This window comes from Giraffa tippelskirchi, chromosome 5, assembly GCF_054371585.1.
Source record: "Giraffa tippelskirchi isolate mGirTip1 chromosome 5, T2T-mGirTip1v1.2.pri, whole genome shotgun sequence".
Taxonomy (NCBI): Eukaryota; Metazoa; Chordata; class Mammalia; order Artiodactyla; family Giraffidae; genus Giraffa; species Giraffa tippelskirchi.
The window spans coordinates 49517934-49537622 of record NC_137279.1 but is presented as its reverse complement, the minus strand read 5'-3'; the positions used below and the strand labels follow the sequence as shown (position 1 = coordinate 49537622).

The 19689-nt window shown below is 35.4% G+C and overlaps 1 protein-coding gene across 9 annotated transcripts in view; it reads right to left on the bottom strand.

Annotated features, from left to right (window-relative positions):
- The window catches only part of LIN9 (lin-9 DREAM MuvB core complex component), an 87894-nt gene that overhangs the window by 26773 nt on the left and 41432 nt on the right, over positions 1-19689 (bottom strand). For 6 of the 9 annotated variants that reach the window (XR_014054027.1, XM_081491479.1, XM_081491474.1 and 3 more), the window contains 4 exons: positions 9944-10077; positions 8419-8538; positions 7828-7929; positions 4891-4971 (listed from right to left, as the gene is read on the bottom strand). Coding sequence is in view for 7 of the 9 variants with exons in the window: in XM_081491479.1 (XP_081347605.1) it covers positions 4891-4971; positions 7828-7929; positions 8419-8538; positions 9944-10077 (437 nt within the window). In the remaining 2 variants the exon portion in view is untranslated. The remainder of the gene's footprint in view (positions 1-4890; positions 4972-7827; positions 7930-8418; positions 8539-9943; positions 10078-19689) is intronic. The other 3 variants (XR_014054028.1, XM_081491475.1, XM_081491476.1) reach the window with 2 other exon arrangements.

Here is a 19689-nt window from a genome sequence, read left to right as displayed (position 1 = left end):
ACTTTTTTTAAAGTACTTCCCCATCTCCATCCTACTCTGGGTACTTTAAATACCTCCCACTTTGTGTTTAGCTTTCAGCAGTTTTACTATTATGTGTTTTGGAGTCATTATCTTTTTATTTACCTTATGATTTATGGGGGTCTTGAATTTGTAACCTGTTGAATTTTGAGAGTTCTGAAGAATTCTCAGTTATTATCTCTCAAAAATTCTCTCTCCTTTTGTCTCATTTTTCTTTCTCTTCTCCTTCTGCTACCCTATTAGACATGTTAGACTCCTCACTATATCCCTTATTTATCTTACTCCTCTCTTCGGTACTTTCTAGTCATCTTTCTATGCTTAATTCTGGATATTCTATTCTGATCTGTTCTCAACTACTAGCTCTCTCTTCAGCTGTTCCTAATCTGCTGTGTTATATCTACCAATTGAATTCTTAATTTTGATTACTGTAGTTTATTTCCTTAGTTTTTGTTAGGTCATTTTTGTTGTTTCTAGTTCTCTTCTAGAATTCTCAGTTTTGTCTCATCTTGTTAAACAAAATAAGCATTCAAAACCTATGTCTAAAAATAACATTCTCTTTAATCTGCCCTCTGTTCATATTTTCTTGTGTTTTTCTTTAGTGTTATCATGTCTCCTACTGTTTCTGGGATTTAAAATTGAATATTAGATACTGTATGTTAATAACTGTAGAAATAATTTCAGGTCTAGTATGATATTATATTCCTCTAAGAGGACTACTTACTTCTGGATGGCTGCTTGGGGCCTGTGTGTGTTAAGTTGCTTTAGTTGTGTCTGACTCTTTGTGACCCAGTGGACAGTAGCTCGCCAGGCTCCTCTGTCCACGGATTCTCCAGGCAAGAATACTGAAGTAGGTTGCAATGCCCTCCTCCAGGGGATCTTCTCGACGCAGGGATCGAACCCGCATCTCTTATGGCTCCTGCATTGGCAGGAGAGTTCTTGACCACTAGCACCACCTGGGAAACTCCATAATCATCTTAGTTCAATTTCAGAGATAAAATAATCTGAAGCTGGGCCAATGTAGCCTTTTTGGGTTCCAATCCAGAACATGGAAGGAATTTGCCAACTTCTCTCAACCCCTGCAGGTTCGCTGGACTCTAATTTTGTCCTCCCCACTCTCATAAGCCCTTTGAGAACATCACTCAGTTTCTCAGCCACCTTTTCTGAAATTTGCATAAGCCCCTAAGGAAAACGGAATCCTAACTGCCAGAATCCTTCTGAGTTTAATTTTTTCCTAGATCCTACCCCTAAAATTCTTAAATACCTTATTAACGCTCCAGTGTCTTTGGCTTGTTTTTATATTTTATTCCAGAGGAAATAGCTGTTCTTAACTATTTGGATTAGGAAGACTAATCCAAATTATCTAGCCTACCATTATCAAAAGCAGAAGCACATTAACTTTTCCCAAGCAGTATGTTCAAATTCTTTAGAGAAGTGTCAGTTTCTTTCTCTCCTTTTAACTCGGGTAAAAGCCACATTTACATTCTGTCACTCGGATGAAGATCAGGAATGTGGAAACAGAAATTAAATCAATTCCTTTTAAAGTATAGCATCTCACTTCTGCATTCCTCTAACATATTTGCAACTCTTGGCCTGGTGTCTCTTCAGGGTTCCAACACGCAGCCTCTTTTAGCCAAGGTTTTAATTTCATCCAACACGTAAGAAAATGTAAAAAAAAAAACACCCTTTCATACATTGTTAAACAATCTGTTTCCATATATTCTATTTACTTTTTTTTTGTACTTCTTATTTTATGTGGAAATTGTAAGGGACGGGAAAACACATGTCCAGCATACCATCTTAAGTTAGGAGTACAATTAAATCTTTAAAATGCCCATACATTTTGACCCTGCCACTTCCTATACAAAAAACCAAGCCAAACCAAATCAAAAACCCCTTCAAAATGGTTTAAAGACCTAAATGTAAGCCCCGAAACCATAACACTCTTAGGACAGAGGCAGAATACTCTTTGACAGAAATTGGTAGCAATATTTTCTTGGATCAGTCTCCTAAGGCAAAATAAATAAAAGTAAAAATAAACAAATGGGGCCTAATTAAACTTTTGCATAGCTAAGGAAACTATCAACAAAAGAAAAAAACTATGGAATGGGAGGAAATATTTGCAAATGATGAGGCTTACAAGGGGTGCATACCCAAAATACATAAACAGCTCATACAACTCTAAGAAACCATACAGACAAACAATTCAATCCAAAAAGGGGCACAAAACTTGAATAGACACTTTTCCAAAAAGGACATGCAGATGGCTAATAGGCACATGAAAAGATGCTCAACATCACCAATTATTAGTTAAATGCAAATGAAAACCACAATTAGGTATCACATCACACCAGTCAAAATGGCTATAATCAAAAAGTCTACAGGAAACAAATGTCAGGGTGTGGAGAAAAGGGAACCCTTGTACATGGCTGGGAATGTAAATTGGTATAGTCACTATTGAGAACAATATGGAGGTTCCTCAAAAAGCTAAAAATAGAACTACCATATATAGGATCCAGCAATTTCACTTCTGGGTATATATCCGGAAAAAATGAAAACAGTGATTCAAAAGGATACATGCACCCCAATATTCATAGCAGCACAATTTAAAATAGCCAAGACAATGGAAACAACCCAAGTGCCCAGCAACAGACTGGTTTATGAAGACATGGCACACATGTGCACACACACACACACACAAATGAAGTATTACTTAGTCATAAAAGAGAATGAAATAAAACCATTAGCAGCAATGTGGACAAACCTAGAGAATGTTATGTTTAGTGAAATAAGTCAGATAGAGGAAGGAAAATACTGCCTGATATCACTTACATGTGGAATCTAAAAAGCAATGCAAATGAATGTGTATGCAGAAAGAAATAGACTCATAGATACAGAAAACAAAGGAGAGAGGAAAATAGGGAGGGATAAATTAGGGGCATGGGATTAACAGATATAAACTATTACATACAAAATAGATAAACAACAAGAATATACTGAATAGCACTGGGAATTATACCCAGTATCTTATAATAACCTATCATGGAATATAATCTGACAAAAGCACTAAATCAGTGTGCTGTATACCTGAAACTAAGACAATACCATAAATCAACTATACTTCAAAAAACAAAACAAAATATGAAAGTAAAGGCATGGAAGAAGAAATATATATGCTAAGCATAAAAACATATTTATACCATATACTAGTTTTACAATACTTGAATTTTTATAATGGAAATTATTTCTAATAATAAAATTATAAAGTCTATCAATAAAATTAGATTTCTGCAGAGTTCCCACATGCCAAGAAGCCAAGCTGACATCAAAATAGGCCTTTATTTAAAAGTAGGTAACATTAACTCGGCTGAGTCAAATCTAATACTTTAAGGTGTGAAACCCAGCTACAGGGAAAAGTCCTAGCTAGTGGTGTGAAAGTAAAATAATTTGATTATGCATGAAGATGAAATGGGTTCCCTAGTGGCTCAGATGGTAAAGAATCTTCCTGTAATGCAGGAGATCCAGGTTCGATTCCTGGGTTGGGAAGATCTCCTGGAGAAGGGAATGGCAACCCACTCCAGTATTCTTGCCTGGAGAATTCTACAGACAGAGGAGCCTGGTGAGCTATAGTTCATGGGGTCACAAACAGTCAGACACAACTGAGGAACTGAACACTTTTTTCAAGATGGAAAAGATGATAAGATGATCAGAGGAAATGCAGCGGGGGAACATTGAAAAACCATAGAATAAAGGGTAGAAGTAGAAACTAATGGAAACCAAAATAAGAATTAGAGTCCAGTAGCAAAGAAGCTAGCACATTAATATTATTATGTTTAGGATATACAACAGCAATATGCTATGGCTAATTTTTTTCGATCTTTGATAGTCTGCATATCTGACAATACTAATTTTATAACATGCCTACATGAATTAAACTGGGACCAAGAAGCCTGTTCTGGTAACTGTACTACTAAATAGCAGCAAAATCTTAGGTCAAAATCCCTTGACATCTTTGGTTTTCAGTTCCATAAAAATGATGGGCTTGAATTGGATAATTCAAAGTCATGTTCAGATTAAAAAAAAAAAAGCCTACAAGAGGACTGTTCCTCATTCAGTTCTGTATCTACTTGTCCAGCTGTTTAGTCACACCTACCCCTCACACCATTCCATGCAACAGGTGATTAATGTTATGACAATTCCCTATTCTTGTACTCATGACAGACACTGGTAATTAGCTAAAGCCCTTTGCCTCCAAGTCTAGTCACTGAGCTCTCCTTTTCTTTCGTACTTTTTAGCAACCATTTCTAATCAGTTGGAGATGGTACTTGAGATAAAAACTATTTACCATCCTATAAAATCATAACTATGACTTTCAGTACGATTAAAAAACTTTCTTAGTGAATATTTTCTACATCTTAAAAAATTCTGATAATTCTCTCCTATGAATTAAATCGACTCTCATATTGTGTACTCATTAGATTAATAAAATAAGATATAAGCTTTGTCAAGATAACCTGAAGATACCAGCCTACATATTTCCTGATTTATTTATTCTGAACCACTTTGAATAACCTCTGTTAATATGATTTCCTTAGTCAGAAGCACCAATGGCAGGAATTCTACACTCAGGCAAACTGTCTAAGAATCTAATATATATCCATTAATCCTATTCAATGACATAAGAAGGTCTAGGGTAATGAACTGTACTGTATTGCTAATTAAGCATGTGTTCAGTATAATAAAACATAGTGAGAGTACATCAGGATTTTAAAATAAGTTATCTCTAGGTTTTCTTTCATAAAATCTTTTTAACCTTTACATATAGAAGCCTCCCCCATTTGAAAATGAAACAAGTAAACAAAAAAATATCCTTACCAGTTTTTCTGCTTCTGTATTCATTTCCCTTAATTTCTTGATATGTTCCTTTTTAATCATGAGAATTTTTGATAGTCTGGTCTACAGACAATGAAAAAGAGATGTTTTGGAATAAAGAGAGGCACTTAAATATACCAGGTAGACATCAAACTTGTAAGTTTCCACTAAGATATTTTCGCAGATGTGTTTCAATATAAATATAGCACAGACACTATTTTAGAAATCTGACTGGCTGAGAGGAAGATATTTTAAAATCCACTGTAAGCAGGTACATCAAAACGAGTAAGAAGTCAACCTGAATAAGCTTTCATTGGAACAATGTGTGGACCAATCAGAATAATAACTACAATTAATTGAAGCACAAATATGTTAAAATCCATGCGTTCAGACTGATACTTTAACAAAATTAACCACTATTGGAGAACACTAGTAACCAAACTCGTCAACTGGAAAACAAAGCCAAAAAATCAAGCATTTATCTTGCCTTTCCTATACAAACTATGCCATTAGGTAACCAAATAATAAATTTGGGGAAGTTTTTCCTCACAGAACGATTTCAGCTAATAAACAAAGAACAAGAATGGCACCGTTTTGCAATCCTAATGAATGAATGGATCTAGGCATTAATAATTTATAGCAGCTAACATTATATTAAAAAAGAGATAAAAAATAGGGGTATCCTATCAGGGCTTTCCAGGTGGAGCTAGTGGTAAAGAAACCGCCTGCCAATGCAGGAGACACAAGAGATGTGTGTTTGATTTCTGCTTCGGGAACATCCCCTGGAGTAGGAAATGACAACCGACTCCAGTATTCTTGCCTGGGAAATTCCATGGGCAGAGGAGCCTGGTGGACTATAGTCCATGGGGTCGCAAAGAGTCACACATGGCTAAGCACTACTACTACACATCCTATCAGAATACAAAAGTATGCATAAAAGTAATCATATAAAAACAACTATACCAATCAAAAAACCCAAATCAAATCAAATCTTTATATTCAATGAGCAATTTACATGAAGTACAAAGACAGAAGAGTATACTGGATGTTATTACAAAGATTCAGTCAGCAACATCCAGACAGTGGGAGACTCTATGGACAAATAATACAGTTTATTCAACAAACAGGTTAACGGGAAAAAAGAAGAGCCAATACTTAAGAGCCAACTAGACAACTGGAATGCTGACTGGATATGTGATGATATTAAGACATGTTTTTGTTAACTTTTTAGATGTAATAATAATATTACAGTTATGTTTCTTTAAAAAAAAGGGCCCTTACCACTTAAAGATACATAACAAAATATTTACAGATAAATGGTATGATGTTTAATTTATCAAAAGAGAGAAAGAGGGTAGGAGTATATATGAAATAGAAACGGCCAGGAGTTTTTGATGACTGCTATAGCTAGATAACGGCTATAACAGCTGTTTCATGCTGTTTCCTTCTCATTCTTTTCAAAACTGAGTCCTCTCTTAAGAGGGTCAGTCTTTTTACATTCCTCAGAATCCCTAACCCAAAGAAAAAAAATTCATTGTGAAGTATGAATTATGAAACTAGCAAAAAATGTTTATTTTGTCATAAGAAAAAAAAAGTAACAGAAAAAGACAAAAACATATCTCATAGCTCGACAAGAGCAAACCTCAGTTTCATAAAATTTTAGATATGACAAAAGACAAATACATAAAAGGACTTTCATTTTTACCTGCTAGAAAGCTGAAAATAATGAAAGCAGTGTTTCAACTAGGCATTACACATAGATTTTGAAGTTAAAATTAAGCACTGCAATCAAACATCTAAGCAGCAATAAAAACATCAATCCTTTACAAGTAGTGTATTAGTATCTAGCTTCTGACTCCCTCTGCTGGTGGATCTCTTGCTCCCCACTCCTCTTTCTCTTCGCCCTCCTTCCCAATCTCCCTCCACCCCTTGCCCAAATATGACATATCAGCTTTGTTTTTACTTCCACTATTTAATAAAAGAATGTCTTTAAAAAACAAGTGTCCTAGTTGTGAAATGATAAGCCTTGGCTCTTTTCATTTAAAATTTTTCATATAAAAATATCTACCTTTGAAAGTTAAAAGGTATAATTCTGTATTCCAAGGATAATTAACAACATATAACTAAGGAATAAGAAATGCTATACATATACATACAAATGACAATACTTTTCCTCAAAATAACGTTAATTGTAAAAGGTAACACTGAATATTTTAATAGCTTATGTTATAAACATTTTTATTTATAAAGACTTTATCTATCCCAAGCCAAATAGCTTTATTTTCAAAAAAGAAAAGGAAAGGAAAAGAAAAGAAACAAATCAAATATCATTAGACTATGATTCAAACTAAATAATTTATTCAACCTAATTTTCAAAACAAACAGCTCATTATATTAAGAGTCAGGCTATTCAAGAAAACTGTTGTATATAATAATTGCTATTTGTTTCACTTTAGCTTTAGATTTCTTTGTGTCTAATCATTAAGTACTTAGCAAATGAATAGCTATTTGTAGTCACAGAAAAAAACTAAAGTTCCTCCTAACCAGAGAGCTGGCCAACACACCATAAGTTTTGAGGTGACTGATAATGGCAGGATTACTGAGGTTACTAAATAAAAACCTTTATGTTTATACAATTTATTAACAGCTAACCGTTCAATTTCATAGGGTGTATGCTAGAACACTTATGCTAGAGTCCTTAACACAGCAAAATAATAAGAACAAAACCCAAGAAAAGCCCAACAAAAATAGACCTCCAAGTCTTTTTTGGATGTTATAACTTATTTTCAAGCTTTGTTGGAAATAACAGAGTTCTTAAAACACAATGATTTTAAAAAGTGTAAAAATATTTGGTCCCAGAAAGATTTTCAACTTTAATAAAACAAAAGATATTGAATTTTTTTTTTAACAAATGAGCAAAATATTCAGAGCAATTCTTACCACTTGGATAAGGAATTCTACTGGAAAACCACCTAACGTTTCAGTGTCAGAGCCAGAAATTTTACTTCTCCAAGGTGACTGTCCTAATAAGGGATCATTATCCTGTGGGAATAAGAGGGAACCATTTAACCACTGACCATTCAAAAGGAAGCATTTTAATTTTTTAAAACTTTATTTTATTGAAGTATAGTTGATTTACAATGCTGTGCTAACTTCTATTATACAGCAAAGTGATTCCTTTCTACATATATGTTACATTTTAAAATATTCTATTTCATTATGGTTTATCACAGGATACTGAATACAGTTCTTTGTGCTACACAATAGGAACTATCATAAAATTTTTAAATAAAGAGCAAATTCTATTATAATTAATATTCTATTAAAAATCCTATAAAAAGGAAAATATTTCCAAGCTGAAACAACTATTTTATTTACTTTATTAGCTTTTTACTTAATATCTGACAACTCAAAATAACGTGGGCACCACCTAAAGTTACTACTGTCAATCAATGTATATTTTGTAAGAACATAGTTTACATTCATAATATTCATTTAAATTACTGGTGATATTTAAAAAATCTTACTTACTGTAATCGGTGACTGGAGAGGAGGAGTATAATGTAACCGTGGTGGAGTCATAAAAATTCTAGAAGGCCGCTGTTTTTGTCCAAAGGCAGCAATTGGCATTGTCTCATGAGGCTCATTACTCTTTAGGAAAAGAGAACAGGCCCCAAAACTTGAAGAACTTTACCAATCATTTTAGCTTTATAAAAATTCTATTTTAGCATTAAATGTACACTAGTTTATTATGATTTATCATAAAATATATTAACTACAAAGATCAAAGGGCTAGAACCTAAATCAGAGTATGAATACTACTTGGCTACTAAGATGTTGAACCCACAAAACAGAAGAAAGTGATCTATGAAAGAAAGGAAAGTGATCTATGGCCACCCTTGGCTGTCTGTGTTAAAGACTATCTGAATATTACCCACTGTAATTAGAGGCAAAGGAGAAATGTTTTGGTGATCTCATAAAGGAAATTACATTAATGCAACAGAAGAGTAATTTTTCTCTTTTGAAATGGGAGGTTTAAAGATTTCATCCTTTAATGAAAAAAATTAGATCGATACACCTTGCTCTATATTTAGCCCAAATTATCTCTCTCCTACTCCTCTCTAAAGTACGTTTGATAAGGAAACTCTCACAATAAGCAGAGTCACAGTTTTTTTAAAAGTATGGACCAGAAAAAGTCTTCTATTTTTATACTAAGGAGATAAGGAAATTTTTATTTTTAATTGTAAGTTCAGAATCCTTAAAAATCAAGTTTATAACAAAGGAATGAAGAGGCAGGGGGATTAATGTAAACAGTTAAATTTCCATAATACTTAGAGGCAAACAATTTTTTTCCAAAAAGTTTTTACTCATTAAAAAAACTATCAGAGAGTTATATTTACTCTTTATATTTTGACTTATTAGGAAAGTATATAATTTTCATGACATTGCTAAGTTAAGCATGATCATGAAATAATGGTTCAATAGTTTAATGGACTATATCAGAAGTTCAAAAGATCTGGATTCAAGACTCAACCTGTCAAGAATCCATCTTGAAAGCCTTGAATAAATTACCTAATGTACTTATGTCTCAGTTTCATCTTACGAAAAGTGGAGGCTATTAACATCCACCTTGTATATTCTGAGGATAAAATAGGAACATATAAAAATATATATATTTCAAAGTACAAGATGTTACTTCAACTTTCAAAGTTGTTTTACAAAACAACTTGTTTTAGTTTTATAAAAACAGCTAAAAGCAAGTGTTGTGTAGCTATTTAGTCAAGAGTGATCAGTTGCGTCACAGTATAATTTGGTGGGGAAGGCAGAGGGAGGCTAGATTCTGGAAAATGTAGAAGAAAAGTAGAGTTCTGCTCCAGGAGTCCAGGAGGCAGGGCTGGGAACCCCTAAAGATCTCTCCCTTTGTGACTTGAGATCTTGATTCTATCATAAATACAACCCCTAAAAAACTCTACAAAACATATATATATATATATATTTTTTACAAAACATAGTTTATAGGCATAAACCAAATATGTATTGTGAAATAAATACTCACAAGAACTTCATAGTCAGGGATAGTATGAGTTCCAAGCCCTGCCCTATCAAATGTTACTCTATAAGTAGCATTAAGAGTATCCACAGCATCTATTTGTCCAGTGAAGAGACCATCATGAACACCACGTAATCGAGCTGAAAAAAGAAACAAAAGGCATTATGGTATTTAGGATACAAAAAACTGCCACATATAGAACCGCTCCAAGCATGTACTTCAAAGTGGAGAAAGTACAGGACTGCTGTCTATTAAAATTTCCAAAAAAGGTATGTATTAATACTTTATTTTAGGTTTAGAAGAACAATTAAAAAACTTCTGAAACAAACAACAAAACTATAAATGGTGATCCTTAATTTGATGAATGAATGAAACCATATATCTACCAAACTAGGAGGAAAATACTTTAAAAAAAAAGTCAACAAAAGAAACTTGGTCATTATACTCATGAATGAAGCACTAGGAACAATTCAAATGAAAAAAAGACAAGGGTGCTATGCAGAAAAGATTTACTAGGCTTCAGACTTCTATCCTTAGAAAGGGTCGTCTACAAGATTAACTTCTGGGAGCCTGAACTTTGAGAGTGTTCCCACTGTTGCCATACTAAGAAAGGTGGTTTACTGTGCCCAGATTGCTTGTGTAAACAATGTTGTTACCAGCTTTCCAGTTCTTATATATGCCAAGCTAAAGGTGCCTACGTAACTAGTCCCCTATAAAAACCTTGGGCATTGAGTAATGAGTTTCCTTGGTAGACAACATTTCGTAAGTGCGATTACAACTTGCTGCTGAAGGAATTCTGCAAGTCTTGTGTCACACCACAGGGAGGGGACTCTTGGAAGCTTACACCTGTTTTCCTCTAGACTTTGGCCCCATGTACTTTTCCCTTGGATCATCGAAAAAGCAAGAGTTCCAGAAAAACATCTACTTCTGCTTTATTCACTATACCAAAGTCTTTGACTGTGTGGACCACCACAAACTCTGGAAAATTCTTAAAGAGATGGGAATACCAGACCATCTGACCTGTCTCTTGAGAAACCTGTATGCAGGTCAGGAAGCAATAGTTAGAACTGGACATGGAACAACAGACTGGTTCCAAACAGGGAAAGGAGTATGTCAAGGCTATATTGTCACCCTGCTTATTTAACTTATATGCAGAGTACATCATGAGAAACGCTGGGCTGGATGAAGCACAAGCTGGAATCAAGCTTGCCGGGAGAAATATCAATAACCTCAGATATGCAGATGACACCACCCTTATGGCAGAAAGTGAAGAAGAACTAAAGAGCCTCTTGATGAAAGTGAAAGAGGAGAGTGAAAAGGTTGGCTTAAAACTCAACATTCACAAAACGAAGATCATGGCATCTGGTCCCATCACTTCATGGCAGATAGATGGGGAAATAGTGGAAACAGTGACAGACTTTATTTTTGGGGGCTCCAAAATCACTGCAGATGGTGACTGCAGCCATGAAATTAAAAGATGCTTGCTCTTTGGAAGAAAAGTTATAACCAAGCAGAGACATTACTTTGCCAACAAAGGTCTGTCTAGTCAAAGCTATAGTTTTTCCAGTAGTCATGTATGGATGTGAGAATTGGATTATAAAGAAAGCTGAGCGCAGAAGAATTGATGCTTTTGAACTGTGGTGTTGGAGAAGACTCTTGAGAGTCCCTTCGACTGCAAGGAGATCCAACCAGCCAACCAGTCCATCCTAAAGGAGATCAGTCCTGAATATTCATTGGAAGGACTGACGTTGAAGCTGAAACTCCAATACTTTGGCCACCTGATGTCAAGAACTGACTCATTTGAAAAGACCCTGATGCTGGGAAAGATTGAGGGCAGGAGGAGAAGGGGACGATAGAGGATGAGATGGTTGGGTGGCATCACCAACTCGATGGACATGAGTTTGAGTAAACAACAGGAGTTGGTGATAGGCAGGGAGGCCTGGCGTGCCACAGTCCATGGGGTCGCAAAGAGTCAGACATAACTGAGCGACTGAACTGAACTGACTTTTCCCTTTGCTTACTCTTTGCTTCGTATCCTTTTCTGTGATAAGCCATGGCCATGAATACAACTATTTGCCAAGTACTCTTGGGTTTTTCTGGGGCTTCCGAGGTGGCTTAGTGGTAAAGAATCCATCTGCCAATGCAGGAGATGTGGGAGATGCAGGTTTGATATCTGGGTTAGGAAGATATCCTGGAGGAAGAAAGGGCAACCCAACTCAGTATTCTTGCCTGGAAAATCCCACGGCCAGAGAAGCCTGGTGGGCTACAGTCCATGGGGTTGCAAAGAGTCGGGTACAACTGAGCGACTGGGCACACTTGTATACACACTTGAGTCTTTCTAGTGAATCGCCAAACGAAACCTGGGGGTGGTCTTGGGGATCCCTCACATAGATGAATTCTTGTACCACTATTATTTAAATTCAGTTTGAAGTAACATCAGGAAAATCCAAGGAAACAACCAGCATGAGTGAAAAAATAAGAACATTTAAGGAGTTAAACTAGGTAAAATGACAATATTTTGCTGTGTCCTATGCTTAGTCGCTTAGTTGTATCCAACTCTTGGACTGTAGCCTGCCAGGCTCCTCTGTCCATGGGGATTCTCTATTTTTATACACATAAAAGTGATATCATTTTAGTAGAACACAAGTGTTCAATGCAAAACTGTTTAAAAGGATCAACTGATTAGAAACTCAAGTGCAGAAGACTAAAATATCATTTTCAGTCTTTGACCAATTAAGGGAAAATTAAACAGGTATATAGAAGATAGGAGCAATAAAGTTGAATAAACAGAGAATTAGAATTTCTACTCATGGCATTATGAAGAGGTTGGTGATTCTTCTCTGCAAAAGGACTTCTATAAACCTGTACAAGATTGTCAAAGACTACCATTTCAAGGTACTGGAAATGGACTAAATACAGAAAACAATTCAGAAATGAGCACTGTTAGAAAACTGCTAGAACTTCAGGTAAGGATAGGTGAACTCAGTGGCCTTTTTGCAAAAGGCTATTCACACTCCACCATCACCAACAGCCTGATTGGTGAAAAGAGTTTTTCTAGTGTATGGTTGGTCATGGAAACAGTGCTGTTTATTGCCAGAGGGGCAGACTGGTTGTGGATCAGTGAGTAAAAACCTGTGACTGTGTTAGCTAAGAGTGGTGAACTCAGTGAGGAAAGAATAAGAAAACCCTACAACTCTGGAAGCCTAAGATGCAGTCCTGTCTGAGGTGAGTGGTAGAATAGGCAGGAATTTAACAGGGAGATCCTGTAAACTACAGAGCCATAAAAAGACTGAAATAAACTCTCCATAAATTTTTGCCTAAGTGGAAAACTACGTGATTTGGTGGGAAAGACCCAAGAAAGTCTGGTAAAGAGCAAAAACTAAAGGATGACCTGGAAACCAACATCAACTTTGTATGTGTTACCCAACTACACACACAGATTAGTCTGATGCCTTTCCGGATTAAGATGTTTGAGTACAATCTCTGCCTAAGTCACTGGCTGACCACTAAGTCTGCATGAATTTATTTATTAAAAATAAAAAAAGAGCAAACAAAAACTGAGCAGAGATATCTGTGGTTGCACAGTGAAAGTGTCAGTTGCTCAGTCATGTCTGACTCTTTGTGACTCCATGTGTGTCCATGGAATTCTCCAGGTAACAATACTGGAGTGGGCTGCCATCCCTTCTCCAGGGGATCTTCCCGACCCAGGGATTGAACCCAGGATCCCCTGCAATGCAGGCAGATTCTTTACCGTCTGAGCTGCCAGGGCAAGTTACTAAAGGAAATACAACAATTCTCAAAAAAAAAAAAGTAGAAAAGAGACTTGCTATAATATATTATCTAAAATATCTAGTTTTCAACCAAAAATTGATAGACATGTAATAAAGTAAAAAAACGTGATTCTTACCCAGAATAAAGGTATAGTAGGTAGAAACTGAAAGAGATGATATATTAGCAGAGTCTTCAAAAGTAGGTTTTATAAATATGTTCAGAGAATTAAAGACAATGACTCAATAGGAATCTCACAGAAACTGTACAAAAGAACCAAACAGAAACTCTAGAGTTAAAAAGAGGATATGAAGAAAAGCATCAGGGAACATTTTAGATAATATATTGTAATAAGTTTGGATTCTGCTTTATTAAAGAGAGATCAAGGTAGAAATTATCCAATCTGAAGAACATAGAGAACAAAAGACTGAAGAAAACTGAAGACAGCCTCAGGGAGCTGGAGAAAGATATCAAGTGTACCAGGATATTTGTAATGAGAGATGGAAAGGGAAAGTGAGAAAGCAGCAGAAAAAGAAACTGGAAGAAACTATGGCCAAAAATCTCCCATATTTAATTTTAAAATTAAGTCCTACTAATCCATGAAACTCAATAAACCTCAAATAGGATAAATATAAAGAGCATCAAATCTAGACACAACACAGTGAGATTTCCAAAATCCAAGGACAAACAAAGAATACTGAAAGCTTCAAGAGAAAAATGACTCATCACATGTAGGAGAATAGCAGCACAATGAACAGGTACATCTCTCACTTCTCATCAGAAACAATGAAAGTCAGAAGGCAATAGGGTGACATATTCATGGTGCTAACAAGAAAAAACTGTCAGTCAAGAATTCTATATCCTGTGAAACTATTTTTCACAAATGCAGGAGAAATGGAAACATTTTCAGATAAAGAAAACAGAATCTGCTGCTACTAGACAAGATAAGAAGAAATACTAAAACACATCCTTTGTGATAAAAGGAAACAATACCAGACAGTAACTAAAATCCACAGCAAGAAAAGAAAAACACCAGAAATGTTAAATATGTGGGTGCATATAAAAAAAAGTGTATACAAAATACAACACTTTTTCTATTTTCTTCATTTCATTTTTAAGAAGTAAGATTATTTAAAGCAATAATTGTAATACTGTATTCTCAGAGGATCACAGATATAAATCTAATGTATTTGATGATGACAGTAAAAAGGAAGTGGGAGAAAATGGAGCTATAATGGAGTAAATTTGCTATATTTTATCAGAATTAATTCAGTATTAATTAGATTGTGATATGTTCAAACTTCATACTGGGAAAAAACCCTTCATGTTGTATTTCCCAGAGCAACACACACACATACACACACACAAAACCCTCAAAAAACTTCTAAAAATAAGAACAGAGAAATTAAAATTGTACACTAAATTTGTACACTAATATACAAATCCTAATTAAATAACTATACTAAGTAAAATCTGTACACAAACAGTACTTAACACAAAGGAAGGCAGCAAAGGAGGTACAAAGGAACATGAAAGATATGAGACATACTGTAAACAAATAGCATGACAGGAATAAATTCAACCATATCAACTACTACATTAACTGTGAACAGACTAATCACTGATTAAACAGCAGAGGGTGAAGGGGGTCAAAAGTTACAAACTTTCAGTTATAAAATAACTGGATTTCCCAGGCAAGAATACTGGAGTGGGTTGCCATTCCCTTCTCCAGGGGATCTTACACCACCCAGGGGTCAAACTCAGGTCTCTTGCATTGCAAGCAGATTCTTTACTGTCTGAGCCACCAGGGAAGGAGTATAAAATAAGTTAAGTCTATATAAAATAGATAACCAACAAGGACCTACTGTATAGCAGAGAGAACTATACTCGATATTTGGTAATAACTTATAATGGAAAAGAATCTAAAAAAGAATATATATATACACACATGGACACAGCCATACAAACACACACATAACTGAATCACTCTGCTATACACCTGAAACCAACACAGTGTAAATCAACTATATTTCTATAAAATTTTTTTAAATTGTAAACATACAAAAAGTCATGTACAAAATGTACAACATGGTGACCATAATTAATACTGAATTATAAACCTGAAAGTTGTTAAAAAAAGTAAATCTTTAAAAAGTTGTAACTTTTTTTGTAACTATGTGTGGCAATGGATATTAACTAGAATTATTGTGGTGATCATTTCATAATATATACAAATACTGAATCATTATATTGTACACCCGAAACTAGTGTTAGATGTCAATTATACCTCAATAAAAAATACAATTAGATAAAAATTTCTCAAATTTTTAAAAAGGCAGAGGTTTATAGACTGGCTTAAAGAGAGCAAGACTCAACTATATGTTGTCTATGTTTCTACATGTGTCTGAGACACACTTTATTGTTTTTAAATTTTTTAATTAATTCATTTATTTTAATCGGAGGCTAATTACTTTACAATATTGTGGTGGTTTTTGTCATACATTGACGTGAATCAGTCACGGGTATACATGTGTCCCCTCTGCCCCGAACACCCCCTCCCACCTCCGTCCCCCATCCCATCCCTCTGGGTTGTCCCAGTGCACCAGCTTTGAGTGCCCTGTTTCATGCACCAAAGTTGGACTGGTCATGTATTTCACATATGGTAATACATATGTTTCAATGCTATTCTCTCAAATCATCCCACCCTCGTCTTCTCCCAAAGAGTCCAAAAGTCTGTTCTTTACATCTGTTTCTCTTTTGCTGTCTCACATATAGAGTTGTCTTTGCCATCTTTCTAAATTCCATATACATATATATACTAATATACTGTATTCGTGTTTTTCTTTCTGACTTCCTTCACTCTTTATAATAGGCTCCAGTTTCATCCACCTCATTCGAACTAATCAAATGCGTTCTTTTTAACAGCCGAGTAATATTCCATTGTTTATATGTACCATAACTTTCTTATCCACTCGTCTGCCAATGGACATCTAGGTTGCTTCCATGTCCTAGCTATTGTAAACAGTGCTGTGATGAACACTGGGGTACGTGTGAGACACACTTCAGATTCACAGATACAAATAGGTTAAAAGTGAAAGGATGGAAAAACATTTACCACAGTAACAATGGAATACTGGGATGGCTATATAATAAAAACTGAAGATAAGGCATGAGCTTCCCTGGTGGCTCAGCAGTAAAGAATCCGCTTGCAATGCTGGAGATGTGGGTTTGATCCCTGGGTCGGGAAGATCCCCTGGAGAAGAAAATGGCAATCCAATCCATTATTCTTGCCTGAAAAATCCCACAGACAGAAGAGCCGGGCAGGCTACAGTCCATGGAGTTGCAAAAGAGTCAGACACACACACACACACACACACACACACACAGAGTCAGACATGACTTAGCCACTAAATAACAACAAACGTAAGTGATAATACCAGAAACAAAGAGGAACATTTCATAATGACAATAGAGTCAATGTATCAGGAAAATATGACAAATATAAATAAATATGCACCTTAACAAAGCACCAAAATACCTGAAGCAAAATAAAGTTATAGTTAGAGATCTTAATAGTCATCTCAGTAACTGATATAACAATAAAACAGAAAATCAGTAAGAATATGGAAGATATGAATAACACTATCAACCAATTCGACCTAACATATATGGAATGCTCAACCCAACAGCAAAATACACAATCCTTTAAAATACACATGGGACCTTCTTCAAGGCAGACCAAATGACGGGCCATAAAACAAGTCTCAACAACTTTAAAAGAAGTAAAACCATATAGAGTACTTTCTCCAGCCAAAACAAAAAGAAATTAGAAATTACTGAGTCTTCATCAAGCAGACTGCGTTATATAAAATAAACCAAGAGAATACTTATAACATGAATAGTGTAAGAACTCAAATATATTTTGGACAGAGGACCATCTTATGTTCTGACATATATTGTATACTTAGATACATCAAACTTTAGAGGGAGATTTATAAAACTTTAGAGAAAACTTTCTTGCTACACTTCTGTGGTATTTTTGTTTTGTTTTGTTTGCTTTGAGAATGTGTTGCTTTTATAAATCAACAAAAAGAAGATATTTCCATAATTTTTATGTGGATGTCATTTATGTCCTTCTACCACAGATCTATATTTGAAATAGGTTCCCCTATTATTATAGGAGTATCTATCAGTTCAAGTGATGACTAAATTCTAACCAGTTTTACTTAACTGGTTCCAAGATTTTTAAAAATATTTAAACTTCTTCATCTCTAAGGCAGCCCTCTCATTAACAGCCATTTCTGTACTAGATTATTGGTGCTGACAAAGCAAACCTAAAAAAACAGAAGCAAAAGCAGCAATTTAAGTATATTACATATGATAACTCAGGGGTAAAAAGCAGACTCTTGGTCAGGAAAGTTAAGAAAAAAATATTATTGTTGTTATCAGCACTTCCTTTATCCTAAGGTTTTGAGAATACAATAAGAAATTTCAAAAACATCAGGTAGAGTAAATCCTATTAATCCATAAATCATATTAGACAATGTCCATTTACACTTGTTATCCTACCTCAGTTATTAAGAGCACCTCCTCCTCTTCTCTCAGAAGATGCTTATTTGGGTGATAAATTACATGGCCACTCTACTCCTCTGACTGTTTATAGGGTCAAATACACAATGCAATCCTTTCTGCAGAAGTGACCACTTTTCTGATAATATTTTTCTACCATAAACTAATTTTGTCTGTTCTACTTCACATAAATTGAACCATATGATACACATTTTTTAGTTTTCAGCTTCTTTTGCTTAGCATACTGTCTGAAGTGAATCTATACATCAGTAGTTTCTTTTTATTGTCAATTTATATTTCACTGTGAGAAAATACCATGTTATGTTTATCCATTCGCCTGTTGTTGGCGTGATTCTGGGTTTTGGCTATAAAATTGGAACAATGATGCTATGAATATTCCTGTACATATCCTTCTGTGAATAGCACTTTTCATTTCTCTTACTTAAATATCATGCAGCAGAACTGGTGGGTTTATAGGGCAGGCATAAGTTTAATTTTATTAAAAATTGTCATGCTTTTACCTAGATGTCCAACGGCAGACAAATGGATAAGAAAGCTGTGGTACCTATACACAATGGAATATTACTCAGCTATTAAAAAGAATGCATTTGAATCAGTTCTAATGTGGTGGATGAAACTGGAGCCTATTATACAGAGGGAAGTAAGTCAGAAAGAAAAACATCATACAGTATATTAATGCTGCTGCTGCTGCTGCTGCTAAGTCACTTCAGCTGTGTCCGACTCTGTGCAACCCCACAGACGGCAGCCCACCAGGGTCCCCTGTCCCTGGGATTCTCCAGGCAAGAACACTGGAGTGGGTTGCAAATGCCTTCTCCAATGCATGAAAGTGAAAAGTGAAAGTGAAGTCACTCAGTTGTGTCCGACTCTTCACGACCCCATGAACTGCAGCCTACCGGGCTCCTCCTTTCCAGGGGATTTTCCAGGCAAGAGTACTGGAGTGGGGTGCCATTGCCTTCTCTGGTATATTAACGCATATATATGGAACTTAGAAAGAGTAATGATGATCCTATATGTGAGACAGCAAAAGAGACACAGATGTAAAGAACTTTTGGACTCTGTGGAACACGAGGGTGGGATGATTTGAGAGAATAGCATTTAAACATGTATATTACCATATGTGAAACAGATCATCAGTCCAGGTTTGATGCATGAGATAGGGTGCTCAGGGTCAGTGCACTGGGATGACCCTGAAGGATGGGATGGGGAGGGAGGTGGGAGCGGGGTTCAGGACAGGGAACACATGTACACCCTTGGCTGATTAATGTCAATGTATGGCAAAAACCACCCTAGTATTGTAAAGTAAATAGCCTTCAATAAAATAAATAAATTTTTAAAAAAATGGTCATGCTTTTCTCCAAAGTGGTACACCATCCTGTCAACAATGATTTACGGTA